The 27,845-nt window shown below is 49.1% G+C and overlaps 1 protein-coding gene and 1 long non-coding RNA gene across 11 annotated transcripts in view; one reads left to right on the forward strand and one right to left on the reverse strand.

The window, feature by feature from the left end:
• Positions 1-27,845, forward strand: part of PELP1 (proline, glutamate and leucine rich protein 1) — a 45,918-nt gene that overhangs the window by 17,816 nt on the left and 257 nt on the right. Inside the window, exons 1-17 of one of the 6 annotated variants that reach the window (XM_060290336.2) lie at positions 4,562-5,109; positions 12,807-12,871; positions 13,253-13,358; positions 18,075-18,224; positions 18,465-18,536; positions 22,754-22,813; positions 23,111-23,261; positions 23,447-23,576; positions 23,723-23,810; positions 24,272-24,360; positions 24,439-24,555; positions 24,676-24,823; positions 24,965-25,124; positions 25,834-25,889; positions 26,034-26,240; positions 26,376-27,360; positions 27,766-27,824. In XM_060290336.2, the coding sequence (XP_060146319.1) occupies positions 4,861-5,109; positions 12,807-12,871; positions 13,253-13,358; positions 18,075-18,224; positions 18,465-18,536; positions 22,754-22,813; positions 23,111-23,261; positions 23,447-23,576; positions 23,723-23,810; positions 24,272-24,360; positions 24,439-24,555; positions 24,676-24,823; positions 24,965-25,124; positions 25,834-25,889; positions 26,034-26,240; positions 26,376-27,360; positions 27,766-27,824 (2,892 nt within the window). In that variant the 5' untranslated portion in view covers positions 4,562-4,860. Of the gene's footprint in view, positions 1-4,561; positions 5,110-12,806; positions 12,872-13,252; positions 13,359-18,038; positions 18,225-18,464; positions 18,537-22,169; positions 22,355-22,753; positions 22,814-23,110; positions 23,262-23,446; positions 23,577-23,722; positions 23,811-24,271; positions 24,361-24,438; positions 24,556-24,675; positions 24,824-24,964; positions 25,125-25,833; positions 25,890-26,033; positions 26,241-26,375; positions 27,825-27,845 lie in introns of those variants that run through there. The other 5 variants (XM_030862177.3, XM_030862175.3, XM_030862180.3 and 2 more) reach the window with 5 other exon arrangements.
• The window catches only part of LOC132594116 (uncharacterized), a 134,206-nt gene continuing 132,089 nt past the window's right edge, over positions 25,729-27,845 (reverse strand). For all 5 annotated transcript variants that reach the window (XR_011377037.1, XR_011377043.1, XR_011377041.1 and 2 more), the window contains one exon: positions 25,729-26,213. This is a non-coding gene — a long non-coding RNA (uncharacterized lncRNA). The remainder of the gene's footprint in view (positions 26,214-27,845) is intronic.

The following is a 27,845-nucleotide window of genomic DNA, read 5'->3' on the forward strand; positions in this document are numbered from 1 at the left end:
TCACCCGCTCACCCCAGAGCTTGTAGCCGTCTTTGGCCCGCCCTCCCGCTTCTTTATTGTGGTGTGTCAGCTCCCCCTGGTGTCTGTCTTTGATCTTTGCAGGGTTACTTTTCCTCATTTCTCTTAACCACCGTTCTCCATCCGTTCATCAAAGCTAACATCCTTTCATGCACGCCTGCATCCATCCATGCCTATTTTGTGCCAATCATTATGCTAGGAGATGGGGACCCAGACATGAATTTACATGGCCCCTGCCTTCCTCGTATGGTTGAGGAGACATATAAAGAGGTATTATGATTCTAGGAATGCTATAATAGAGGTATGACTCAGAAGACAAAGTGACTCCCAGCGCTTGACTGGGGGAGGGATGGAGGCAGTGCAGGCTGTCCAGAGGAGGGGACATTTGAGGACAATCTTTCTGAAGGGTGGGCAGAAGTTGAGGAAAGGTTTTCCAAAGAGAGAGAAAGGCAAGGGGCACATCCTGTTCTGAGGTGTCTGTGCGGTTAGAGGGCAGGAGAGATAAGGCTGAGGAGGATGGCTGGAACAGGAGTGTGAAGGATATTGTATAGCAGGTAAAGGAGTGAGACAGGGGCCTCTCGTGGAGGACACATGGATCCAGTAGTGGTTTTTTTAAGCCAAGGGGTGGCTTAAAATCTTCCTAAAGGATGAGATTTCTCCTTTAGGAAGATAATTCTGGGCAGTGTGGAGGGTGGAGGGAGTGGGGCACGGCTGTTGTAGATGAAAACTAGTCAAGGAGAGATGATGAACAATAGAGTGGAAGGGAGAAAGGGGGCCAGGCTGAAGAGTCATTTTTAGGGCAAAATTGAGCGGACTGGGGGAGGATGATGGATGATGGACATTCCTAGACTTAAGGAGCTAACGTATTCTCTTTCTTCCATCTCTTTCCCCATACTCCCCTGTCTCCCCCAAAGGAACTAACTTCACCCTTCTCCCTCCACTTTTCTGTGCAACAAAAAGTAATGTGCACAACAAGTTTCTGAAATCATCTTTAAGGTTCAAATACAGGCTTACTAACCAGCTGCTACTTCCCCACCCCCAGTTCTCCCACCACCTTCTAAGCTCACTCTTCACACCTTTCGAGCTTTAGCTCATGCATTTCTTTTAAACTCATGAATCACTTTTGTCAAAGGGTCATGACCAGAAGGTAATGAGATCTATATTGCTACATATCTAAAGTGATTTTGGAGCTGAAAGGTAGTGGTCTGCATGGCATTAAAGCTACTGTATTAAAAAAAATACTAATATAAAGACAACTTTAGAATATAAAGAAGGCTGGAAAGAATGAAAGAGATACACCATATAATCATAGTGGGAAAAACCATCATTACAAAGACATCATTTCTCATATTGCCTATAAATTTAATGCTGTATCAAAATAATAATGAGACTTTATTGGGGGGGGGAACCGGATTCTAAACATTATCAAAAGAATCAACTTTCACATATAGTCAGGAAAATTCTGAAAAATTGGAGTGAAGCAGGCATTTGTCTTACCAGATAATTTGTTATGTTATGATAATTAAAATAGTGTTATTGGTGCAATCATACTAAACGTGGCGATGAAACAGAATAGAGTGTCCAGATACACACCCACATGGAGAAATAATGGCAGATTCACTAGATAGGGTTGGGACAATTGGCTATCCATTTGGGAAAAAAAGTTGTATCTCTCACACCTTAAACAAAATGAATTCTAAATGGTTTAAAATCTAAATGCACAGAATAACACTATAAAAGTATTAGGAGAAAATACATGAGAATATTTTTATAACCTTGGAGGTTAGGGAAAGCCTCACAAGATATCAGACCCCAGGGCTTGAAATAATAACAGCTTACACTTTATGTACAGTATGTACCATGTGCCAAACATTGTTCCAAGCATTTTACAAATATCAACTCATTTAATCCTCACAAGCCTATGAGTGAATGTTCTACAACATCCCCACTTCATAGATAAAGAAGGGGAGGCACAGTTAAGTAACTTGCAGACTCACACAACTTGCAAGAAGCAAAGCTGGTGTTTAAACCCTGCAGTCTAGCTCCAGAGTCTGTGCCCTTAACCACAGCACCTTACTTGAAAAAGGCTAAGAAATTTAAAAATAACAAAATAAAAAGGCAAATTGGAAAAAATCCCTTGCAACCTTGCAACACAGATAACAGTCAAGAATACATTCCCGCATCTACAAAGAGTCCCTACAAATTAATAAGATAAACAACCCAATAGAAAAAGGGGTAAAAGGTATGGGAAAATAATTAATAAAGAAGGAACACAAATGTCTACTAAACATATGAAGTTACTCCATTTCGCTAATGAAACAAAAGAAATTGAAAGAAGGAGATATTCTTCTTCATTATTCAGTTGACAAAATTAAAAAATAAACCTAGTTTTGGGATGATGTATAAACTAGAGAAGGAACACAAATGTCTACTAAACATATGAAGTTACTCCATTTCGCTAATGAAAACAAATTGAAAGAAGGAGATATTCTTCTTCATTATTCAGTTGACAAAATTAAGAAATAAACCTAGTTTTGGGATGATGTATAAACTAGAGAACACTGTTCTACATGGTTGGCAGGGGTGTTAATCGATGCAAACTTTCTAGAGGGCATTTTGCTTAGTTCTTGTCAAAATTAAAAAAGGCAGTTTCTTACATCCAAAACTCATTCATTTATTCACTCAACAAATATTTATTGAACAGTTTTTATGTGCCAGGTACTACTGTTCCAGGGGATGAGGATAAAATAGTGAAGATGACAAGACCCTTCTCATGGGGTCTGTATTTTAGACAGAAGAAACAGTCAGTGAGGACTTCCCTGGAGGTGCAGTGGTTAAGAATCCGCCTGCCAATGCAGGGGACATGGGTTCGAGCCCTGGTCCGGGAAGATCCCACATGCCATGGAGCAACTAGGCCCGTGCGCCACAACTACTGAGCCTGCGCTCTAGAGCCCGCGAGCAAAAACTACTGAAGCCTGTGTGCCTAGAGCCCATGCTCTGCAACAAGAGAAGCCACCGCAGTGAGAAGCACACGCACCGCAACGAAGAGTAGGCCCCGCTCACCGCAATTAGAGAAAGCCCACGCGCAGCAATGAAGACCCAACGCAGCCAAAAAAACACAACAGTCAGTGAATAAGTACGAAAATAAATCTTGGATAGTGCGATGAGCTGTAAAAAAAATTAAATAGGGTAATGTGATTGAGGGTGATGGGGGTGAGAGTGGGAACTTCTTAAAAAGGAGCCGTTTCTGAGGATGGCCAGATGGCGTCAGTCATACAAGGAACGTTTCTCCAGGCAGAAGCAGCAGCATGTGCCAAGGCACTGAGGTGGGAATGGGCTTGCCAGAGGACAGAAAGTAGGCTAGTGTGGCTCAAGGATGGGGAAAGAGAGGGAGAGTGACTTATGTGGTATGTGTTGAGGTCACAGGTGGGTATGGGTCAGATCGTGGGGATTCTAGTAGGCCAAGGTGAAAAGATGGGATTTCATTCACATGATATTTGGAAGCCACTGAAGGGCTTTAAGCAGGGAGTGACAAGAACTGACTTCCATCTGAAAAGACCACTCTGGTTGCTGCGTGGAGAAGGGAGTACAAAGGGCCAAAAGGGGAGCAGGGAGAGCAGTGAAGAGGCCACTGCAGGAGGCTAGCATAAGAGGCCAGGTGAGAGAGAATGGTTACTTGGCCCAGAGTGTCACTGGAGATGGAGAAATAGAGAAAAATGAACCCTACTGGGTAGTATATTTTGGAGGCAGAATGCCAGGGCTTGAAGAAGGATTAGATAAAGTGCAATAAAAGAGGAAAAAAGATCACCCTTGCATTTGAATCTGGGATTTGAATTTTATTAGATTCAAATTATGAAGACTTTGTGTACAAAAAAATGCACAGAAGTATCAGGATGTTCATTAAAGTGTTTGTATTAAAAAAAATGTGTATTAGTGAAAAAACTGGAGCAGCTGGAAGTACTCAGCAAAAGAATTGTGAACTCGTGGTGCGCCCATTTCATTGTACCGCGCCGCTTAAAAAACGGCGTAAAGTTGCCCACAATATATATCGAGTGACAAAAGCCAAGTACAGGGCTTCCCTGGTGGCGCAGTGGTTGGGCGTCCGCCTGCCGATGTGGGGGACGCGGGTTCTTACCCCGGTCCGGGAGGATCCCACGTGCCGCGGAGCGGCTGGGCCCGTGGGCCGTGGCCTCTGAGCCTGGGTGTCCGGAGCCTGTGGTCCGCGGCGGGAGAGGCCACAGCAGTGAGAGGCCCGCGTACTGAAAAAAAAAAAAAAAGCAAAGTACAGACCCCGCTCTTGTAAAATATACTCTGTATTTATGTGTTTGTGCATAGACTAATATTAGGAAAGTATACACATTACTGGGGGAAGGACTTGGGGGGGAGGGAGTTTCTCTTTTTACTTTATGCCCTCTTTATTGTTTGAATTTGTATTTGCAAGGCACGTGTATTGTATCATTTCTGTCGTTGTAAATGTAGTTAACAATATCTATGATTTCAGACAACGAGGCCAGGCCAGTGATACCGAGATCGAAAGTGTCCTACGTTAAAGGCTAGCTTTTGGACTCCGGCGCCTGTAGTCCTAACCACGTGTTCTTTAACCGCCACTGGTCCGGCCTCCCGCCCTCGACCCAGCCCACCGACCAGGCCTTGACACGCCGGGAACTAAACACCCACAGCTGGGTCGCCCCGGCCCTTCCACGCCGCGCATGCTCCCTCCCAGCCGGCGACCGGACTGCAAAGCGCAGGACCAAGGCCCCCTCCTCACGCCCCTCCCCTCGAGGCGTCCGTCGCGGGGTATTTGCGTCATCGCGCCACGCCACCTCTAGAGCCCAGGGGAAGATGGCGGCAGCTGTTCTTAGCGGGCCGTCTGCGGGCTCCGCGGCTGGGGTTCCCGGCGGGACCGGGGGTCTCTCGGCGGTGAACTCGGGCCCGCGTCTCCGCCTGCTTCTGCTGGAGAGCGTGTCGGGGTTGCTACAGCCGCGAGCTGGGTCCACCGTTTCTCCTGTGCACCCCCCAACCCGCTCGGTCCCACATTTGCCGGGGCTCATGTGCCTATTGCGGCTACATGGGACGGTGGGCGGGGCCCAGGTGAGTCTGTAGCCCGCAGGCCCGCGGCCCTGTTGGAAGGTTGGCGCAGCTTTTGTGCACCGGGGTCTTGATGCACTGCAGCTGCAGTGGAGAGGTGGAGGGAAGGAAAGCTGGGGGCAGAAAGCGGATCCAGGTATCACTCTGGACGAGATTCACGCATTTCTCCTTTATCAGCCGTGAATCGAAGAAACTCGGAAGAGAAAGGGCCTCGTTTTCTCTACTGCTAGGCTATCGGTAGACACGCATGAATGGGTTCGATCCCAGGCCCCGTCATTCACTAGATGTATGATCTTTAGCTTCTTTTTCATCTGGAAGTATCTGTTTTGGGGATTGTTTCGACTGAGTGAATGGATGTATTCAACAAATATTTACTGAACTCTTACTGAGGGCTAAATGCTGGGCGCTCCAGTTATAGATGCGATGGCGATGAACAAAATGTTACAAAACACTACGAGAATTGTATAGTAGGGACCTCTAACCTAATCTGGAAAATTGCAGAAATTTTCTTGAGGTACTGGAGTTTAAGTTGAGATCCCCAAAGATAATCATAGGAGTTGGGTAGGGGAAGAAAATAGGAGGGGCGGTTCAGTCAGCGAAAAGCTCACGTGGGAAGGTCCTCTGGTAGGAACTGAAAAGAAGGGCATTGTGCTTGAGGTTCAGAGATGGAGGGGAAGAGAGTGGGCGCTATGAGGTGAGTAGGCAGTGAACAGATTATGCAGCGCTTTGTAGACTGGTTTAGAAGAGTCCTTTGGATTATACACAGAATAGAATCTAACTTCCATTCAGTCCTACAAGCTAGAAACCCAGGTGTCATTCTGAACTTTCTTTTTGCTCACACACCTCCGTATACAGTCTGTTAAGTCCTTTTGATTTTATTCTCTAAGTAGCTTTCAGATCTGTCCACTTCTTTCCATGTCTTTCCCATTGCCCCCATCCTGGCTTTAACCCCCATCATCTTACCCAGATTCTAAGAAGACATAACTGTCTAACCTACAGTAGGTTCACCTTTAATATTATCTCCCGTGCTCCATCTTCTCCCGCTAACCCTCCCCCAAATTCTATTCATCCTTCAAGACTCGTGTACATGAGTTCTTCCTTGTCCAACATTTGTTACTGGGATCTTCCCAGCTCTATGCTTCCTTCCAGGAAGAGGGTTATCACAACCTGCTGGGTGGTTCAGTAATCTTAGCCCCAAATTTATTAGAGATGACCTCATTTATTTATTAGTCCTCATTGAGGGTGACAAAACTGTGCCTCTGATATCTCAGCCCAGTTCCCCTCCTGTGATTCATGTGGTTCCTAAGTATTTCTGAAATATTATCTATTCTGTTTATAAATGTGTGATTTCCGTCATCATCTCTTTCAAGTCTTCCCCTCCTCCCTCAAGGCGAGCTACGTGAACTTAATGTCTTGCTTAATTTCTCTTAAATGTCTAAAAGCATTTTTTTAAAATTGAAGTATAATTGATTTACAGTGTTGTGTTAATTTCTGCTGTACAGCAAAGCGACTCAGTTATACACATATATACATTCTTTTTTATATTCTTTTCCATTATGGTTTATCCCAGGATATTCAATACAGTTCCCTGTGCTATACAGTAGGACCTTGTTTATCCATTCTATATGTTTTGATATAGTTTATATCTACTAACCCCAAACTCCCAGTTCATCCCTTGCCCACCCTCCCTTCCCTTAGAAGAATTTTGAGTAAAGAATCTAAGGGTGATGTGGGAAACACCTTTAAATTGCCTGTACTATATTTTTTGGGTATATCTTGCCTTGAATTTTTTTCTACTTGTCTGTGTTGTATTGAGTTCTCAGAACATGGACCTGTGTGGTGGGTTTCCTTCACTTCCTCGTAGATTTTCATTCAACAAAGATTTTTTGAGTATCTCTTATGTGTTACCTACTATTCCTCATCTCTAGGTAGATAAGTAAGACATCATCCTTTTCCTCGGAGAATTTCTAGCTTAGCTGAGATGAGAAATGAAGGTAAGTAAATAGGCCTGGAGCGTGAGAGAAAAAGAGATCCATTGATTGGCCCATCCATCTACGCTTAATCACCAACTTTGTTTTCCCACAGGTACTGCAAACTCAGTACCAAAATGGAACTACCTGAGCACAGTTCACAGTTTCTGGCTTGCATTATGGCAGCTGGTCTCCTTGCTGTCAGTCTTGCTCTTTTTAATTCATTTCCCACATAACAGCTGATCCTGTTTGTAAAATCCTTAACCTGTTTGCTGCCTTTTAAAATCCTTAAGCACCTGAACTTTCCTGCCTCGGGGCCTTTGCACTTGTGCTTGGAATCTCTCCCTGTGCCGCCTCTCCATACCCGCCCCCCCCACTCCCCTCCAACAATCCCCCAGATCTTTTCAACTCAATGTTTGTTTGTCACTGCCTTTGGGAAACCTTTCCAAACCACCTATGATTAGCTGTTCTTTATTACACCATATGGAAATTATTTATTCATTGTACATATACACTCAACCTCCTTCCCCCATACCCACACAACTGGGCTTTGATTTGTTTTCGTGTGTAGTTAAAAAAAAAAAAAAAAAACTTCTGGAAAATCTCAGATGACACAAAAGTAGAGAAAATAGTATTTTGAACCACCCCCACCCCGGCTCATGCTGTCTCTTATCACCCAGATTTAACAGTGAACATTTTTGCCAGTCTTGTTTCATTCCCACTTTCCCAACTTTGCCTCCAACCTCCCCTGCCCCCGGAGCACTTTATTTTTATTTATTTATTTATGGCTGCATCGGGTCATAATTGCGGCGCAGGGGATCTTTCGTTGTGGTACGCAGGCTTCTCTCTAGTTGTGGCATGTGGGCTCAGTAGTTGCGGCACGTGGGCTCTCTGTTTGTGGCACGCGGGTTCCAGAGCGCATGGGCTCTGTAGTTGTGGCATGTGGGCTTAGTTGCCCCGTGGCGTGTGGGATCTTAGTTCCCCTACCAGGGATCGAATCTGCGTCCCCTGCATTGGAAGGTGGATTCTTAACCACTCGACCCAGGGAAGTCCCTCCCACCCCCAGAGCATTTTAAAACAAATCCTGTATCTCATTTCCCTTATAATTGCACATACTTTGAAGGACAGAGTGTCTTGTTCTGCCTTGTGTCCCTAGGGCTTTGTACTGTCCCATTCTCTAACCAGTACCCAGTGATCTTCTTAAAAATATCAGTAAGATTAGAGCATTGTCCTGCTTAAAACTGTACACTAACTTATTGCACCAGGCCTTACATAGTGCGGCCTATGCTGGCCTCTTGACCTCCCCTCACACGACTCCTGGCCTGTCTTCATTGTGCTCCAGCCACCCAGGCTGATCTCATTTCTGCAGCAGCTGAGGCCACTGCTCATCAGTTCCTTCACTCTTTGTTGGGAAACTCCTGGGGAGATGAGCTGCTTGTTTAGATCCCAGCTTCCATGCCACCATTTCAGAGGAGCCTTTCCTGAGCACGCTGTTTTAAAATACAGTGGTCCTTCCCATTTCAGTCATTTTCTGTCAGATTATTCTGTTTTGGTTCTTTCCTAGCGTTTATCACTATTTGAAATAAATTAACTTATTTATTATCTGTCATGTTCTCTCTTCTCTTCTTACCTTGTTTAAATTCCATTATAATCACTTCCTCACCCTTCTGCCTTCATTGTTCTTGCCCGGCAGCACCCCGTCTGTGTTAAATCCAAGTCCTTTTATTTGGTGCCTGTACCTGTTACAGCTCAGTATGGCTGGAGATACTGTATCCTGGCTGGCTGGTCTCACTTTAAATTCATGGCTATCATCTTCTCAAGTGGACTCTTAGTGTTGCCTAGCAATCCTGTTACATTTCCACTTTCCTAGACAACCTCTGATTACTTCTCTCCATCCTCACTCTTAACTGATGAAGTCACTTCCCATTTCAGTGAGAAAATAGAAACTGGGGGATGGGAATTCCCATAGGCTGCCGTCACCACATCTGCCAGCTTACCTGTGTCTGTGCTTGTATGCTCTGCCTTCCCTCCCATTACTAGGGGTGAGCTGGTCCATGCCCCTACTAAGGCCAGCCCTCTGCTTGTACATGACATCTCTCCCCTCTGCATGTACACAAGTCCATTGCTTCTCCACTTGTTCATCATCAGCTTTTCCCGCTTAGGTCATTTTCATCAGCATATAGCTCAAAACCACTTTAAAAAAAGTCCCCCTTCCAGCTCCTGCCCCATTTCTGTGCTTCTCTTTATGGCAAAACTCCTCAAAAGAGTTGTTTGCACTTGTACTTTCTCCCATTCTTCTTTTTAAAAAAATAATATTACTTTGAAATGATTTACAATTTATAGAAAATTTGAAAGAATATACCCTTCACCCAGATTCCCTGAATGTCAGCATTTTAAATGCATATTTGTTTGATCATTCTCTGTGCATATTTTTTCTGGGTCCATGAAGGAGGAAGTTGCAGACATGATGCCCTTTTGCCTGTAAATTCTTCAGCGTGCATTTCCTTAAAAACGATTCTCTTACATAACTGCATTCCATCATCAAACTCAAAATCAGTATCAGTACCATAAGTGATTTAATCTATAGATCTTACTCCAATTTTGTCAGTTGTGCTAAAAGTGTCCTTGATGGCAAAAGAAAAATTTCTTACGATGTTGACATTTTTGAAGAGTGCAGGATAGTTATTTTATAGGATGTCCCTTAGCTTGGTTTGTCTGCTGTTTTCTGATGATTAGGTTCAGGTTGTGCAGTTTTGGCAGGAACACTGCAGAAATGATGTGTGACATTCTTGTCGCGTTGTATCAGGGGGCACATAATGTCTCTTTGTCCCATTACTGGTGATGTTAACTTTGATCATGGGTTAAAGTGATGTCTGCCAGGTTTCTTCATTATAAAGTTTTGGTTTTTTCCTGTGGGGAGATTATGTAATTTTGTGTCTTGTTACCCTTTCACCTGTTTTTTTTAGTGTCCATTAAAGATTCTTCCCTGAACGAATCATTACCCTGATGGTTGTCCCTTAGAACTCATCCCATTTAGGCTTTTAGCCTAACTACTTCACCAAAATACTGCTTTACCAGGTGACTTGGTAAGTCTTGAGGATCAGCAATGACCACTGAAGATATCAAGTTCAAAGGTCAAATTTTGGTGCTCCTATTACTTGACTTGTCTGTAGTATTTGTTACAGCTGATGACTCCTTTCTTGCAAAATTTTCTTCACTTGGCTTCTGGGATACCACTCTCTCTAGATTCCTCTCTTACCATACTGGTCACTCCTTCGCAGCCTTCTTTACTGGCTCCTCCTCTCTAACCTCTCAGCGTTTGAGTGCCCAAGAACCCAGTCCTTGTACTGCTTTCTCCCTCTATTTACACTCACTCCCGCAGTGAGCTGATCCAGTCTGATGACTGACAACTTCCCAAATCCATACTCTAACCGGGATTTCTCCTAACTCCGGACTTAGCTACCCAGTGCCTATTTGGCATTAAATAGACATCCCAGACTTAACACCTGAAACTGCACCCCAAACCTGCTCCTCCTGCGGTATTCTGCTGCCTAGTAAGTGAGAACTCCATCTTTCTAGTTGCTCAGGCAAAAAACTTTGGAATTAGCTTTGCCTCTTTTCTTTATCTCCCACCCATATCCAGTGTGTTATCAAATCCTGTGGGCTCTAACTTCAGAGTATAACCACAGCTTGAGGCTTGAATCCCCACTCTTACCACGCTCTTTACACTGCCTCGTCTCTCTCCTGGATCCTTAAAATAGCCTCCTACTTGCGTCTGCTTCTGCCTTCTGGACAAGGCAACTCAGGTGTTGTGGATGTGTTTTAAAAAATAAATTATGTCAAGTAATATCCCTTCTCTGCCTAATTCTTCTCTACCCCATGGCTTTTATCTTATTCAGAGTGAAAGTCAACGGTTGCCTATATGACTCCAAAAGGTCCCACCCTGCTCCCGGGGCCTCGTCTCTCCCGCTCAGTCTCCTCTAGTGACAGGTCACCTCCTTGCTGCTCCTCAGATACGCCTAGTGTGCTGTCATCTCACAACCTTTGCTCTTGTTCTCTGCTTTGCCTGGAACAACAAAAAGTTACCAGCATGCCTTTTTTTTTTTTAAACAGTTTTATTGAGATGTAATTCACATACAATTCACCCATTTAAAGTGTACAATTCCATGGTTTTTAGTATTTGCAGAGTTGTGCAACCATCACCATGATCAATTTTAGAGCATTTTCATCACTCCCAAAGGAAACCCTATACCCATTGGTAGTCACTCCCCATTTCCCCCCAACCTCTCTCTGCTCTTCAGCCTGAGGCAACCACTAAGCTACTTTTTGTCTCCATAGGTTTGCCTGCTCTGACGATTTCATAGAAGTGAATCATACAATACGTGGCTTTTGGGGTCTGTCTTCCTTCCCTTAGCATAATGTTTTTAAGGTTCATCCATGTCTCAGAACTTCTTTCCTTTTTATGGCCAAGTAATATTCCATTGTATAGATATGCTACGTTTTGTTTATCCATTCATGGTTGATGGACATCTGGGTTGTTTCCAGTTTCTGGCTGTTATGAGTAATGCTGCTATGAATGTTCGTATACGATTTCTTATGAGAACGTGTGTTTTCATTTTTCTTGGGTATATACTTAGGAGTGGTGTTGCTAGGTCATATGGTTAACTCTAACCTTTTGAGGAACTGCTGGGCTGTTTTCCCAAGTGGCTGCACCATTTTATATTCACAGTGCGTGTGAGCGTATCAGTACGCCTTGCTCTCACTTTGCTCAACTAGCTTCTTAGAGGGCCCTGTGTCCACTCCACATAGAGTGCTGTCTCCCTTCCCTACTCCAGCCTCTCCTTTCCTTCCTCAGTTTATTTTTCCCCTTAGCACCTAGCACACTCCAACATGCTATTTCTTATTTGGTCATTTGTTTATTTTCTGTCTTCTCTAACTAGAATATAAGCTCCTCAAAAGCACCTCAAACAATGTCTCACATAAAGTAGGTAAATAAATGTTTATTAAGTGAATCAACATTTCCCTTCATGAGGACAGGGACCTTATTTATTTTATTCAGCTCTGTATTCCTTCATCTGATTCAGGCATAAGATGTGTTTGTTGAAAGAATGAATGATGAGTACAGTTAGGGGGATACAGGGGCCACCAGAGGACTCTGGCCATTTAAGCATGGAGAGTTTACTCGTGGGAGGGCTGAGGAGGAGACCTCTTTCAGGGCTGCCAGAATGTGCAGGAAGGAAGCTCTGGTTGACTTGGTTTATGTTGGCATTAGCAGCTCGAAGGGAGCCAGGAACAGGAGGAGGGGGATTTGGGGTGAAGGAAGAAGGGGTCAGATGAGTTTAGTGTCCAGTCAGCAAGCATTTAGGGATGTCCCTCTGCGCTAGGTGCTGTCTAGGGAAATGGAAGGAGCCTGTCTTTGAAGTCTGGTAGCTGGGATGAGTCGGGCTGTCTAGCCTTCTGGGTAACACAAGTTCGTTGGGTGGGAAGTTGGGGAGGGGACAGGTGGGATGTAACTTGAGGAAAGCCCACGGGACAGGACAGGCTGCTGTGTGTGTCACCTACTGAAAATAGGGAAAAGGTTGTCGGCCTCTAGAGGAATGGCCTTTTGGTCTCAAAGGAGGTGTTACTTCAGAAAAGGCTTCGGAAACAGTGGGGCAGGGAAGCGCTTGGAGAAATCCTGTGTCTTTAGCATCCTATTCCCAACTCATTTCCTTGTCTTCTTTCCTCCAGAACCTTTCAGCTGTTGGCGCGTTGGTGGGTCTCAGTAATGCACGTCTTGGTTCTATCAAAACTCGGTAAGTCTTTAACCCTGTTTTTTCTCCAGGGGGATGTTTCTTTAGGAAGAGGGCTGTATATCTGTCCATCCACTGTCACCACCCCACGGATTCCTGAGATTTCTCCATTCCCCAAGAAGGTGGAGAGTTTGATTCTTTTCATGAGTTCACTTGGCTTTGAACCCCACCTATTCCAGCTTCCAGGTTTCTGTGCCCCACCTTCTGTTCCCTTCTTTCCTTGTTGCCCACACCTCACTCCAAGTCCTCCAAGTATTTCAGGAGTTAGAAGCTGCCGTGGATCTGGAGGTGATGTGTTTCTCTAGCCAGTGAGCGTTAAAGGGCGATGAATTGCTTTCTCTGCAGTCTAGCCACCACCCACTTGTCACTCACCTTTCTTACAAGGTTTGAGGGCCTGTGTCTGCTGTCCCTGCTAGTGGGGGAGAGCCCCACAGAGATGTTCCAGCAGCACTGTGTGTCCTGGCTTCGGAGCATTCAGCAGGTCTTGCAGGTAAGGATTCAGCCGCCGCCCTGCCTCCCTCCCTCCCTCAGCCATGCTGTATTCTCCATTCTGGATGTGGTACATATTTGTGGCTTAGACATTTAGTTCTGAGGACAGAATAATTAGAAGCAGTTTTTTTCTAGCAGGGAGGATGAGCTTCAAATAGAAACATCCTTTTAAACGTTTTGATTTTTTTTTTTTTTTTTGCGGTACGCGGGCCTCTCACTGTTATGGCCTCTCCTGTTGCGGAGCACAGGCTCTGGACGCGCAGGCTCAGCGGCCATGGCTCACGGGCCTAGCCGCTCCACAGCATGTGGGATCTTCCTGAACCGGGGCACGAACCTGTGTTCCTTGCATCGGCAGGTGGACTCTCAACCACTGTGCCACCAGGGAAGCCCACGTTTTGATATTTTTATCTACTGGGTTATTTTAATTCATCTGACCTTTCATACTCTGTAACCGCTGTTTCACATCCTTATTAGCTTTTCTAATGAGTGACATCTCTAAAGCTGCTTTTCCTAGATGTTTGATTTTTTTAAATAGTTTACTAATTTTTTTTTTTTTTTTTGGCTGCATTGAGTCTTCGTTGCTGTGTGTGGGCTTTTCTCTAGTTGAGGCGAGTGGGGGCTACTCTTAGTTGCGGTGCACGTGCCTCTCACTGTGGTGGCTTCTTTTGTTGCGGAGCATGGGCCCCAGGGGCATGGGCATCAGTAGTTGCAGCACGTGGGCTCAGTAGTTGTGGCTCTCAGGCTCAGTAGTTGTGGTGCACGGGCCTAGTCGCTCCATGACATGTGGGATCTTTCCAGGCCAGGGTTTGAACCCGTGTCCCCTGCATTGGCAGGCGGATTCTTAACCACTCTGCGTCACCAGGGAAGTCCCCCCAAATTTTTTTTTAATTTTTTTTTTTTGCCACTCTGTGTGGCTTGTGGGATCTTAGTTCCCCAACCGGGGATTGAACTCGTGCCTTCAGCAGTGAAAGCACAGGATACTAACCACTGGACTGCCAGGGAATTCCCCAGGTGTTTTTTTTCCCTACTCCTCTCTTCCTCTTAACATTTAAATTTTTTTCTGCTTTTACATCCTTTGATGACATCCCCACTTAGTTCTTCCACAAGCATGTTCTGGGCACACATGGCAGGTTGTGTGCTAAGCTCTGGTGGAGAGATGTACTTGGACCCTGCTTTCAGGTGTTTAGAGTCTCTTGCAGGGGTTGGGAAACTTTCTAGGTGTCTATAGATAGTAAAATGTCTTAGGTTTTACGAACCCCATATGGTTTCTGTTTTTTATTGGCTGTGCCTCACACACATGGGATCTTAGTTCCCCAACCAGGGATCAAACTCGTGCCCCCTGCAGTGGAAGTGTGGAGTCCTAACCACTGGACCACAAGGGAATTCCCATGGTTTCTATTGCGTAGTGTTTCTTTGTTGGTTTGTTTTCCAACCCTTTAAAAATTTAAAAACCATTCTTAGCTTGTGGGCTGTGCAAAAACAGGCACCAACAGACCATGGTTTGCTGATCTGTGTTCTAGTGGAAGAGAATAATATTTATTTTTTAAGTGCTTTTTATTTTATTTTAAAAATCTATTCATTTACTTTATTTATTTATTTATTTGGTTGCGCCTGGTCTTAGTTGCAGCTTACCAGCTCCTTAGTTGTGGCACGTGGGCTCCTTAGTCACGGCATGTGAACTCTTTGTTGCGGCGTGCCCGTGGGATCTAGTTCCCCGACCAGGGATTGGACCCGGGCCCCCTGCATTGGGAGTGCAGAGTCTTAACCAAGGAAGTCCTGAAAGAGAATAATTATACAATGAGTGTGAAAAGATAAACTTCAGTAGGTGCTCTGGAGGTAAAGAATGTAGTTCTCTGAGAGCATGTAACGAGAGAACCTGACCCAGACTGGGGTGGTGATCAGGGTCAGTGGTTCAGGGAGGGCTGTTCTGATGAGTAGGAGTGAACTGGGCTGAGAGTTTTCTAAGTGTTCTAAGCCTGCAAAAGTCCTGAGAGAAAAGGAGTTTGACTCATTTGTAAAGAATTATAAGCAGGCTGGTGTGGCTGAGGTTAATGAGATGCGACCGGGGAGGTATGTGCATGGGGACCAGGCTGTGTGTGGCGTTGTAGGCATATTAGGGAGTTTGGTTTTTATTCTCAGAACAGTGGGAATTCATGGAAGGTTTTGAGTAGGGGGAAGGAGGTGGTGGTAGTGGTGACGTGATCAAACTTTCATTTGGAAATACCACTCTGGCTGCTGTGGTGAGACAGGATTAGAAAGGAGCCAGAATGGCAGCAGAAGGACCACGAGGAAGGTACTAAAGGTAACCTAGGAGAGCATTCACGGTAGCCTGGACTAGGGCGGCAGCTGGAGACATGATGAGAAGTAGGTGAGAGATTTGGAGGCAAAGAGGGATTTCAAGAGAGATTTAGAGGCAAAATAGACAACAGGTCCTAATGATGGAATAGTGTCAGGGAAAGGATGTGTCCAGGATGACTCCCAGGTATCAGAACATCGGAAGACAGCCAGGTTCCAAGGGGAGTGGTGAAAATAACATGAGTATGGTCTTGGGCATTCAGTAGAGGCCCCCAGGAAGCATACCCTTGACCTAGTGTGCGTGGAAGTGACCAGATATCTCAGAGGGTAACCCTGAGGGTTCAGTGGTGAGGGCTTCAGTCAATATGTTTTACAAAGAGGAAGAGTCCTCAGCATTTAGATGGCAGCTGCAGCTGAGGATGAGGCTCAGATGATCAAGTTGAATACTTATACAGACTGGATCTTGAGGCGCTCCACAGTCAGTGGTCAGGTAGAGGAGGATGAGCTTACAAAGCAGACGAGACAGGACTTCCCTGGTGGCGCAGTGGTTGAGAGTCCGCCTGCCGATGCAGGGGACATGGGTTCGTGCCCCGGTCCGGGAAGATCCCACATGCCGCGGAGCGGCTGGGCCCGTGAGCCAGGCCGCTGAGCCTGCGCGTCCAGAGCCTGTGCTCCGCAACGGGAGAGGCCACAACAGTGAGAGGCCCGTGAACCGCAAAAAAAAAAAAAGCAGACAAGACAGAGCAGCAGAAAGGAGATAACCAGGATGGTGGGTTGAATGGAATCCAAATACTTCAGGGAAGACGGAGGAGTCATTTCTCTTTATGCCCTTCTGAGCTGGAACAAGACAAGGACTGAAAATTTTTTATCAGATTTAGCAACTCAAGGGTAATGAGACTGTGAAAGTGTTTTTGGTGGAGCAGTGGACACGGAAGCCAGGTTGCCCTGGGATGAGCAGTGAGTGGGAGAAGGAGTGGAAGTGGAGAAGGTAGGCAGTCCTGTCAAGAGGTCTGGCTCTGCTGGTAAGAGGGAGAAACTGGGCAACAGCTGAGATTGGGCAAGTGGAGTCTGGGCTCAGGAGAAGGACTTTTAGGATGGGGGAGACTGGAGCATGCACAAATGTCAGTAGGAAGAATCCTTTTGAAAGGGATTGGAGAGAGGGGGCCAGTTTACAGGGTTAGGTTCTGCGAAGAAGGGAGGGGGGACTATCTAAAGCACCGAGGAGGGATTGTCCTCGGATGGGAGGAGCATCTCCTCTAGTGGGACAGGAGGAAGGAGAGCAGGGATGAGGATGGAGGTGGAGTTTTCAGTTTGGTGGTGGGAAGCTGAGGGAGTGCCCATCTTTGGGCTTCAGCTTTCTCTGAAGTTGCAGGTTAGGTTATACGGAGGTGATGGGAGAGGGGCTGAGTAGCAGAGGGAGTTAACGAGCGAGAGGTGCAGGAGGATTGCTGGACAGTGTTGAGGCCTGCTTGTGTTTGGTAGGCCCACTGAGTCGGACTTCCTAACAAGCATCCTTGTTTGTTTCATTGACACGTGGCGTCTGGTCTAGCAGGGGGTAATGTGCTGAAGGCTTTTCCCTTAGATACATGTTAATTTTCTAGAGAAGTCCTTCTTTATAAATTTAAGCCGTTTTTCCTCCGTGAATTCCACGGTAGGTCTGAGACAGCCAGAAGCAAGCTTGGCGAGATGGGGCGGTTTTGTTTTGGCTGAGACTTTTCTTGTGGTCTGAGAAGTGCTCCTCTCCATTCCTAGCAGGGAAATGTAGTATGGGAGCAGAAAGAAACTCTTGAGATGCTCTAGTCAGGCAGATCTTTAAAGTATGGCTTTGTTACCTTTTTTCCCCCCAAATTCCTCGGACCCCCAGACGCGCATAGTACTAAAGTGTGAACACACGTCCTGTCTGTAGATGAATGTGTTACTTCGGATGCTCCATATCTCTAATACGCTCTGTCCCTAGTGGATTTTTTTTTTTAATCTATTTATCTTTGGCTGCATTGGATCTTTGTTGCTGTGCACTGGCTTTCTCTAGTTGCGGCGAGCAGGGGCTGCTCTTCGTCGCAGTGCACGGGCTTCTCACTGTGGTGGCTTCTCTTGCTGCGGAGCATGGGCTCTAGGCGCATGGGCTTCAGTAGTTGTGGTGCGCGGGCTCTAGAGCGCAGGCCTAGTAGTTGTGGCGCACAGGCTTAGTTGCTCCGTGGCATGTGGGATCTTCCCGGACCAGGGCTTGAACCCACGTCCCCTGCATTGGCAGGCGGATTCTTAACCACTGCGCCACCAGGGAAGCCCCTGTCCCTAGTAGATTTGATGGTAATGTTGACGTTAACTGGTGTTTGTCAAAAGCCCCATGTTTTCATACCTCTCATTCCTCCTTTCGGTGACCGTGAAGGTGAGGTTGGGAGCATGGGGTGTTGTTGCTCTTTAGTCCCAGGACCCGCCCCCCACGATGGAGCTGGCCGTGGCTGTGCTGGGGGACCTGCTCCGCTACGCGGCCCAGCTCCCCACACTCTTCCGGGACATCTCCATGAACCACCTTCCTGGCCTTCTCACCTCCCTGCTGGGCCTCAGACCGGAGGTGAGACGCCTGCCCGGGTCCCCCTCCCCTGGGCCCATTGCATTGCTTGCCCTCACTGATACCCATTGGGTTAAAGAATGTGATGGGAAGTGATTGGGGAATAGGACTGAAGAAGTGAGAAGGGGTCCGGGCCAAGAAAAAGTATAAGGAGAAGGGACCCTGAGGGGCGCGTGGTGGGGTGGAGATAGGGTCTGGGGCGTTGGGCCCTCGGCCTCTTCCTTACTTTCTGTTTCCCCACAGAGTGAGCTCTCAGCACTGGAAGGAATGAAGGCTTGTATGACCTATTTTCCTCGGGCGTGTGGGTCTCTCAAAGTAAGTGTTCATGGGAACTCCTCTTCCCACAAACATACACCTTGATAGCCGTCTTACCTCAGATTCCGGTGCTGAGATTTCTAAGCTCCTGTCTCCACAGCTCTAATTGTGCCACCTCGTAGCTTTAAATGCATTCTCATTTAATCCTCACAGATAAAGAAATTGAAATTAAGTAACTTGCCTAAGAACTGACGCCAAAGCTCAGGCTCTTACCCCTGGACTCTTTCCTCTCTCTGCCCTGCTTTCTCCGTGTCTCTAGAATGCCCTGCCCATTTTTCTACCATCTTGTTTTACTTTGTTCCTAAAGCTCTTATGATTTCCTCTGGGAAGCCTTCCTGACTTATTACTTCCCTATATCAGCTTCCCCAGCGCTTCTCTCTCCTTATTTTCCTGACTAATCTCTCACCCTGTCCCCCGAGCTGTCATGGCTGTACAAAGGTGGCTGCACAGCAGAGCCTTATTAGGGCAAACAGGCAGGGTGGACGTGGATCAGGTGAGGGAGGAAGGAGGTCAGTGGAAGAATTCGTTTTATTTTCAAGGACATAAAATAACAAATATGAATGGTTATCAAATTCTGCCAAAGCAGTAACAGTTAAAGGGCCTTTGGAATTGGTACATTGATTGTTTGCAGAATAATTCAATGCCAAGAAGTACCTAAGAACAAACAGGTGTTCTCCTGTCGATTAGATGTTCTCTCTTGTTTTGATACACTCATCATTGCTTGACAAACCGTTGGGCACCCCCTTTCTCAGATGGAAGCACAAACCTATGGAGAACTGGAATTAGCGGCAAATTAATATATTTTTTTGTATAACTCATGTGGTTAATCACAGTAATTGGTAATACTATACTCAGTATTACCAATTAAGGGGGAGTTTGCCATACAAGTTATCTTGAAAGTAAGCTCACATGGTTCTATGACCAAGTTAAGAAAGTCAAAGGGAAAGGGAACTGGTACTTAGTAGAACTGCTACTCACTATGTGCCAGGCACTCCGCTGTGTGTCTTCTCAGTTTACAGTAATTCTGTAGAGCTGGTGTCACCGAATTAAACAGGAGGAAACGGGTCCAGAAGGGTTTGACTAACACAAGCCTGTGTATCTGGTAGTTGTAGAACCAGGGTGAGAGTGAGAACTATTTGTCCTTCATGCCCATGTTTTTTTCCACCAAACCAAACTCCCCAGGCACTTTTAAGAACGTGGACAGGATTGACAGACAGGCTTCCACACTGATGCCGGCTCTGATCAGTTGTTAGTGGCTTGGGAAGGATCGTGAGCCTGACGCGGAGCTCTGGGGGCACGTGCGCTGTGGTCTGGAAGTGGTACTTTGGTAACTGGTTACTTGCAGTATTTGAAAAGCCCTGGAGCAGGTGATACTTCTCAGTGAACTTGGGTCCCGTCCTTGCTGATGCTTTGCTTTCATATGACTGCCACTAATGGCAGGTAGTAGAATCTTTGGGTAGCAGGGCAGGACTTTGTCAAGAAGGCATTTGGAGTAACTTGGGGATTTTATTAAAGTGTTTTTTTTAACTAAAGTTTACTAAGTTTAGTTTACTAAACTAAACTTTCTTCTAGAATGCTCTGTAAATTAACTTCTTAAATTGCACAGGCTAGATCTTTGTCTCTGACCCCTCATTGGTCAAAGTACGTGAGGTTTTACTGCATACGCCTGCTTTGATACAGCTTGGTTTGGGGTTATCTATACCTACCTGCATCCTCCCAGGAAAGTGCAGGGAGAATTGAATGTTATCTATGGGGTCAAGATTTGAGTAGTCAGACTAGCCTGCCCGTGAATCCTCTGCTAGTGCCCCTTAATTTTCGTTGTGAGTGGTGGTCAGGAGAATTCATCTTTAACTCACAGCCTTTTGTCAGACGTGTAGTTTTTGAAGTTATGGCCTGCATTTTAAGTACCTTCTCCAAACCAAACAACAAAACTTTCATATGTTGTTACGGGGTGCATATGCCTTTATTTCTCTAAGAATACAGTGTCATCTGGAGAACTTCCCTCTGTGAGGAGTCTGGCTTTGTCTGTTGCCTACATGGCAGATAAGACTCTGTCTTGTGTGGAGGCCCCAGGGGCAGTTTGTACTTGAAACGTCTTGCAGACCAGTACTTAGGAACTGATAATTGGAGTGTCTATCTGTTCTCTATTCCATCCCCCAGAAGCTCCCAGGGCAATTGCAGTCTCCAAGCTCAGGATGACCCCTCCCAAATGAGGTATCTCAGGCATTCTGAGTCCATGCAGTCAGTCCTGTAGAGGCGTTACCTTTCCTCCTCGACAGATTATTTGTTCCCTGGAATGAGTGGGAAGACTCACCCCACTCTTAAGAGACACCCAGGACGTACTGTGTGTGCACGCGCGCTTGCGTTTCCAGTGAAATGTTCCAAGTGAGCCGTTACTTTGGTTGGCTTTGCAGGTCACTTGGGGTAGACCTGTGGTCAGAGCCATGTCCCTGTACTTTGCTTGACTGCAGTCACGTAAGCAGACTTTTGGTGGCCTCAGTCCAGCTTTTTGACTCAGAGTCTCAGGGAAAGCGTGAGCAGTAAGTTGGCCAAAAGGGCCGAGTGCCACTGTAGATAAGGCTTTGGCGACTCTCTGTCATCCTTGGAGAAGCCGGTGTCAGGAGACCTGTGGGCGGTTGCTGCTTTTGGTTTGAAGTGTGCAGAACCCTACCACACCGGACCTGAAAATGCTTTCCAAGTCCCAAGGGAAACGGTTCTAGGCCTTCTCATACCCTGGGATCAGCTGTAACAGTGCTTGTCTCATGGTGAGAATCCTGCAGTGGAACGTGGGAAACCAGATGTGGTTCCTGCCACAGGGCGATGGCAGGGAGCCCTTGGAGGGCTGCTTTCTGAACCATACACTGCTAGACCTCCGTGCCTGCTTCCTCCCATAAGTCCCCTGCTGCGTACCTGGTGCCACTGTTGATTTGTCTTCCTTGTCTTCTGGAAGTTTACCTTTGTGCATGTGATGCCGCCATCCCCTGATGAAGTCCATACACACTAGCCTGGGATTTAAGGCCGGCCTGCTTCTCCATGGGCCTCTTGTGAGCCTGGAGCTCTCCTCATGGTGTCCCTCCCTCTGTCTCCTTATCCGGGTCCTCCCTTTTCTCCCCAACCCAGCTCAGTCCTGCCTCTCACCATCAGTCCCTCCTGACCCTCCCTCTTTGTTTTCCACGCATTTGTCTTCCCGACTGTTACACCCACTGAAGGTGGAAATCCTGTTATACTTCAGCGTTCTCACCCTTTTTGTGCCATAGACCTCTTCGAATGTTTTTAAATCCATAAAATACATGGAGTTGCAAGGGACACTGATTCTGTTGAAATGTATACTTTAAAAAATTGTGATAGAGTGGGATGTGCTGCTTTACTAACGTGTCAAATAACAGGATCTAGCAGCAGGTCTGGTAACTAAGTTTCAAATTAGTGATGCACGTGAATGATAATTCAAGATAACTGTTTACAACTATATGTAACGTGAAATGAAAATAAGTGATTTCTGATGGTGACAGTCAGAGGTACTGCTGATAGTACTGTGGCTTTTTGTCTACATATACAGTAAAAAAAAAAAAAAAATTATACTTCATTTACAGGTTAGTGAAAATGATTTAAAAAATTTCCCTTCCATGTTCACAGGCCCCTTTGATTCTACCTCCAGCTAAATGGGGCCCCAGTTAAACAATCCTGTGCCGGCGCCTTCACATAGCAGGCGGAGTACTGTTGTTGGCTAACTGACAGGTCGCTGCTCTGAGATGTGCTACCTCAGTCCTGCTGGGCAGCCTTTCCTTCTCTCTCCACCTTGTCCTGCCCTCGCACCTCTGGTTAGTGCCGCACCTCCCAGCTTGGACCCTTGCTTCTTGTCTGAGCTGGCAGGGAGTTGGGGCGTGGAGGTAGCTGCTTTTCAGTGCTGTGTCTTTGGCTTGAGGGAGATGACTGTCATTTTGCAAAGACTGGCAGGAGGGGGCCCAGTCGTCTGTGGGACACAGGCCTCAAACAGGGAGGCTAAGGACAAGAGGCGACATTCAGGGTGTCTTTCTACCATGAGAGCATGTCTGCACCCAGGCATGATGCCCCTTAGAGTGTGGTGCTTCCTTGTCTGCAGGAAAGAAAAAGGCCTTAGATCCTGGGCCTCGATTCTGCTGCTGGGAATGGGCGGGGTCTATGTCTCTGGCCCTTGGAGCTGACTCACCAGCCTCTCCCTTTCTTTCCCTCTAATCCAGGGCAAGCTGGCCTCATTTTTCCTGTCTCGGGTGGATGCCTTGAGCCCTCAGCTCCAGCAGGTAAAGGGAAAGGAGGGAGATGGAGAGCCTGGGGTCTGAGCTGGAGCTTCTTTTCTCTATTTTTCTGTCTGTTACTGCTTTTCGACCACGGTCTCACTCCCCTCCCTGTGAACATACGCAGTAAACACAAGTCGTGACTTCTGCCTCCGTGTCTCCATCTGTCTTTCTGCCCCGTAGTCCCTTCCATTTTCCTTCAGAGCTCTCTTTGATCTCCATCTTCCTGGGCATTGGTGGGGTTGGGATTCCATGGCTGGGCTGGATTCCCATCTGACCAGGGTTCCAACCTGTCTTCTGCAGTTGGCCTGTGAGTGTTACTCCCGGCTGCCCTCTCTAGGGGCTGGCTTCTCCCAGGGCCTGAAGCACACGGACAGCTGGGAGCAGGAGCTGCACAGCCTGCTGACCTCTCTGCACAGCCTGCTTGGGGCCCTGTATGCGGGGGCGGACACGGGTAGGGACTGTGGCTGCTGTGGTCGGTGGCACGGTGGTGAGGGGAGCAGGGGGCTGGTCTGGAGAGGCGGGGCCTTTGAGTTCTAGGCAAAAGGGAGTAGAATATGGGTGGGTCCTCCACCAGAATGGAGGAGGAGGGGATGGAAGACAGACCTGGCGTGTGAAGGTGTTTGTGTTTCTGTCCAGCTCCTATGCAGTACGAAGGCCCTGGGGTGGAGACGCTGCTCTCCCCCTCAGAAGATGGCGATGCCCATGTCCTTCTCCGGCTTTGGCAGAGGTTTTCCGGGCTGGCCCGCTGCCTGGGGCTCATGCTCAGGTGTGTGAGTGTCAGAGGGAGCGAGGGCCTGGAGCAGGAGGGGCCAAGATGGGTGTCGTCTTCATCATGAGGAGGGAGGTTGAGGGTGGGTGTGGAGTCGCCCTGGGCCCCCACGCTGAGGATCTCCCTGCTCTGATTCTCGTTAGCTCCGAGTTCGGCGCTCCCGTGTCCGTCCCCGTGCAGGAAATCCTGGATCTTATCTGCCGGACCCTCAGCGTCAGTGCCAAGAACATCGTAAGTGGAGTTTGTGCCCTGTTCACAGCGCTTGCCCAGGATGCAGGGCAGCCGGGCAAGCAGTGTGGGCTGTGGCTCCCGAAGTGATGTCGCCTGAGGTTGCCCCGGCCAGCTCCTTACCTCTCCAGATGCCGTTATTCCCGTGCTCCCGGCACACGCACATCAGTGCCAATTCGCTCCCATGTTGCGGGAGCACTTGTAGCAGGTGCTTCCTCAGGGGAGGGTGAGCTGGGGGCCAGCTGTGTCACTGCCGCGAGGTTCGGCCGTCCCTCCCTCATCCTCCTTGCAGGGTCTGCTGAGGAGGATGGCAGTTAGATCTTGTTGGGGGAGTTGGGGTCGGGTGTGGGTTCCTTACCTGCGTGCACACGTGTATTCAGTCACATGCATGTATCCTGCTTCCATTTCTCTTTCTTTGCCTCACTTTCTTCCCCCACTCCTTACTCTGCTAATTTTTTCTGCAGAGTTTGCTTGGGGACGGTCCCCTGCGGTTGCTGCTGCTGCCCTCCCTCCACCTGGAAGCCTTGGACCTGCTCTCTGCACTCATCCTCGCGTGAGTGGGGTCGGGAGGATGCGGTGCAGGGCTGGGATGTGCTAGGAGCAGGGGTCACTGTTCTGTCTTCGCCCCCAGGTGTAGAGGCCGGCTCTTGCGCTTTGGGGCCCTGATCAGCCGCCTGCTTCCCCAGGTTCTCAATGCCTGGAGCATTGGGAGGGACAGCCTCTCTCCAGGCCAGGAGAGGCCTTACAGGTGACCATCTAGGAATAGAATAAAGAGGAGAGGGTGGGTGAGGGGGTGCCGGTGGACCAGGGGTGCCGGCGGCTGGGACATCGACTCCCTTTCACAAGCTGCCCTCTGCTCCTCCCACAGCACCATGCGGACCAAGGTGTACACTGTCCTGGAGCTGTGGGTGCAGGTGTGTGGGGCCTCGGCAGGAGTGCTTCAGGGGGGAGCCTCGGGTGAGGCCCTGCTCACCCACCTGCTCAGTGACATCTCCCCGCCGGCTGATGCCCTCAAAGTGAGTGAGGCCTCTGCCCCTGTCCCGGGACCCCATCCTGCGCCCCTTGTCCTCACCAGCCTCGCCACCAGACACTGCCTTCTGACTGTCCTGCCTTCCTGTTGGCCGGTGTGTGTGATTTATGTTCCCCTCCCCCGCCAGCTGCGCAGTCCCCGGGGGAGCCCTGATGGGGGTTTGCAGACCGGGAAGCCCAGCGCCCCCAAGAAGCTAAAGCTGGACATGGGGGAGGCTCTGGCCCCGCCCAGCCACCGGAAAGGGGACAGCAATGCCAACAGTGACGTGTGTGCAGCTGCGCTGAGAGGTGGGTGAGGCCTGTGCCCTGCACCTCAGCGCACTGGGATGGCCTGGGGTGATAGCCCCAAACCAGTCGTTGAGGTGGAGGGTGTAGAAAAAATGCAGACCCAGCTAAGAGCCTGTGGCGAAGCTACGCCACCCCCAGGGCTGCAGGTGGAATCTTGGGTCCTGTTGTTAGGTGGAGTGCTGGTGTTGACACCACCCCTCCAGGGTCTCAGCTATCTTTGTTCGTGCATCCCCTGTACGTGCCAAGTGCTGTTCTAGTACAAGAGGGCAGGGCTGGGAAGAGGACAAAATCCCTGGGCTGTGGAGCTCACACTCCCCAGGCGGGCTGCTCAGTGGGGCTTCCTGCTTCTGAGTTGCTAATCTGGACGCAGAAGTGACTTTCTTTTGGGTCCCGTGTATTTCACTGCCCTGCAGCCCCCCACCCCCGCGTGAAGGGAAGTGCCAGCTCTCCCCAAATACGTAAACGCACATTTATAATGTTGTGCCTCCATCGTCTGTCTCATTTACATAATGTTGTCGACAGCTTAGGTAGTAGGGATACGTTTAGGATCCCCATTTTATAGTTGAGAAAACAAACTTAAAGGAGTTACGTGACTTGCCTGAGGTGGGCCGTGGCAGAGTGGGGTGCTCAGCTGGGGCCATGTGCTTCAGAAGCCCTGGCTCGTCATCGTGTAGCCGCCCACCTCTGACATACTGGTCTCCTTCCCCAGGCCTCAGCCGGACCGTCCTCATGTGCGGGCCTCTCATCAAGGAGGAGACTCACAGGGTGAGTGGAGCCTGGTCCCCACGGAGGTGGGGAGGAGCCACAGCTCTGTACCTGTCGGGGGCTCATTCACACCAGGAAGTAGGCCCCGGAGAAGGGTTGGCTCGTCGTGGTGTCGTCTCAAGGTGTGCTCTCTGTCCTTTTCAGAGACTGCATGATCTGGTCCTGCCACTGGTCATGGGCGTCCAGCAGGGCGAGGTCCTAGGCAGCTCCCCGTATACCAGCTCGCGCTGCCGCCGGGAACTCTACCGCCTGCTGCTGGCTCTGCTGCTGGCGCCTTCTCCTCGCTGCCCGCCTCCTCTCGCCTGTGCCCTGCAGGCCTTCTCCCTGGGCCAGAGAGAAGACAGCCTTGAGGTAACTGCGGAGTGTGGCCAAATCCACCTCGTGGGTTCCTGGATTCTCGTTTCTGATGCTGGTCGGCATTCCCTCCCTGGTTTCGTGAAGGCCCATATCCCTGATGCTTGCTTTCGCCCTTTTTTCCCTCCTCAGGTCTCCGCTTTCTGCTCAGAAGCACTGGTGACCTGTGCAGCTCTGACCCATCCCCGGGTTCCTCCCCTGCAGACCATGGGCCCTGCCTGCCCCACCCCTGCCCCAGTTCCCCCTCCTGAGGCTCCATCTCCGTTCAGGGCTCCAGCTTTTCATCCCCCAGGCCCCATGCCCTCTGTGGGTCCCATGCCCTCGGTGGGCCCCATGCCCTCAGCGGGCCCCATGCCTTCCCCAGGCCCTGTGCCCCCAGCGGGCCCCATGCCCTCAGTGGGCCCCATGCCCCCAGCACGCCCTGGACCTCCAGCCACAGCCAACCACTTAGGCCTCTCCGTCCCAGGCCTGGTGTCTGTATCCCCCCGGCTCCTTCCTGGCCCTGAGAACCACCGAGCAGGCGCAAACGAGGATGCTGTCCTTGCCCCTAGTGGCACGCCTCCACCTACTATACCCCCAGATGAGACTTTTGGGGGAAGGGTGCCCAGACCAGCCTTTGTCCACTATGATAAGGAGGAGGCGTCCGATGTGGAGATTTCCTTGGAAAGCGACTCTGATGACAGTGTGGTGATCGTGCCTGAGGGGCTGCCACCCCTGCCACCCCCACCCCCCTCGGGTACCACACCCCCGCCTGCAGCCCCGGTTGGGCCCCCAACAGCCTCCCCTCCTGTGCCAGCCAAGGAGGAGCCAGAAGAGCTGCCTGCGGCCCCGGGGCCTCTCCCTCCGCCGCCTCCCCCTCCTGTTCCTGGCCCTGTGGCACTCCCACCACCCCAGCTGGTCCCTGAAGGGACTCCCAGTGGCGGAGGACCCCCAGCCCTAGAAGAAGATTTGACAGTTATTAACATCAACAGCAGTGAGGAGGAGGAGGACGACGACGAGGAAGACGAGGACGAGGAGGATTTTGAGGAGGAGGAGGAGGAGGAGGAAGAGGAGGAGTATTTTGAGGAGGAGGAAGAAGAGGAAGAAGAGTTTGAGGAGGAGTTTGAGGAAGAAGAAGGTGAGTTAGAGGAGGAAGAAGAGGACGAGGACGAGGAGGAAGAGGTGGAAGAGGTGGAGTTCGGCCCGGCGGGCGGGGAGGTGGAAGAAGGAGGGCCTGCACCCCCAAGCCTGCCTCCAGCTCTGCCCCCCGCCGCATCCCCCAAGGTGCAGCCGCAGCCAGAACCGGAACCCGGGCTGCTGCTGGAAGTGGAGGAGCCGGGGGCTGAGGAGGGGCCTGGGGCCGAGACGGCCCCCACACTGGCCCCTGAGGTGCTCCCCTCCCAGGGGGAGGTGGAGAGGGAAGGGGGGAGCCCCCCTGCAGTGCCACCTCCTCAGGAGCTTGTTGAAGAGGAGCCCTCTGTGCCCCCAACCCTGCTGGAAGAGGGGGCTGAGGGTGGGGGTGACAAGGTACCAACCCCACCAGAGGCATCTGCAGCAGAAGAGATGGAGACAGAGGCAGAGGCAGCAGCTCTCCAGGAAAAGGTGAGCGGGCCGGGCGGGGAG

Source organism: Globicephala melas, chromosome 20 (assembly GCF_963455315.2).
Source record: "Globicephala melas chromosome 20, mGloMel1.2, whole genome shotgun sequence".
NCBI classification, from domain to species: domain Eukaryota; kingdom Metazoa; phylum Chordata; class Mammalia; order Artiodactyla; family Delphinidae; genus Globicephala; species Globicephala melas.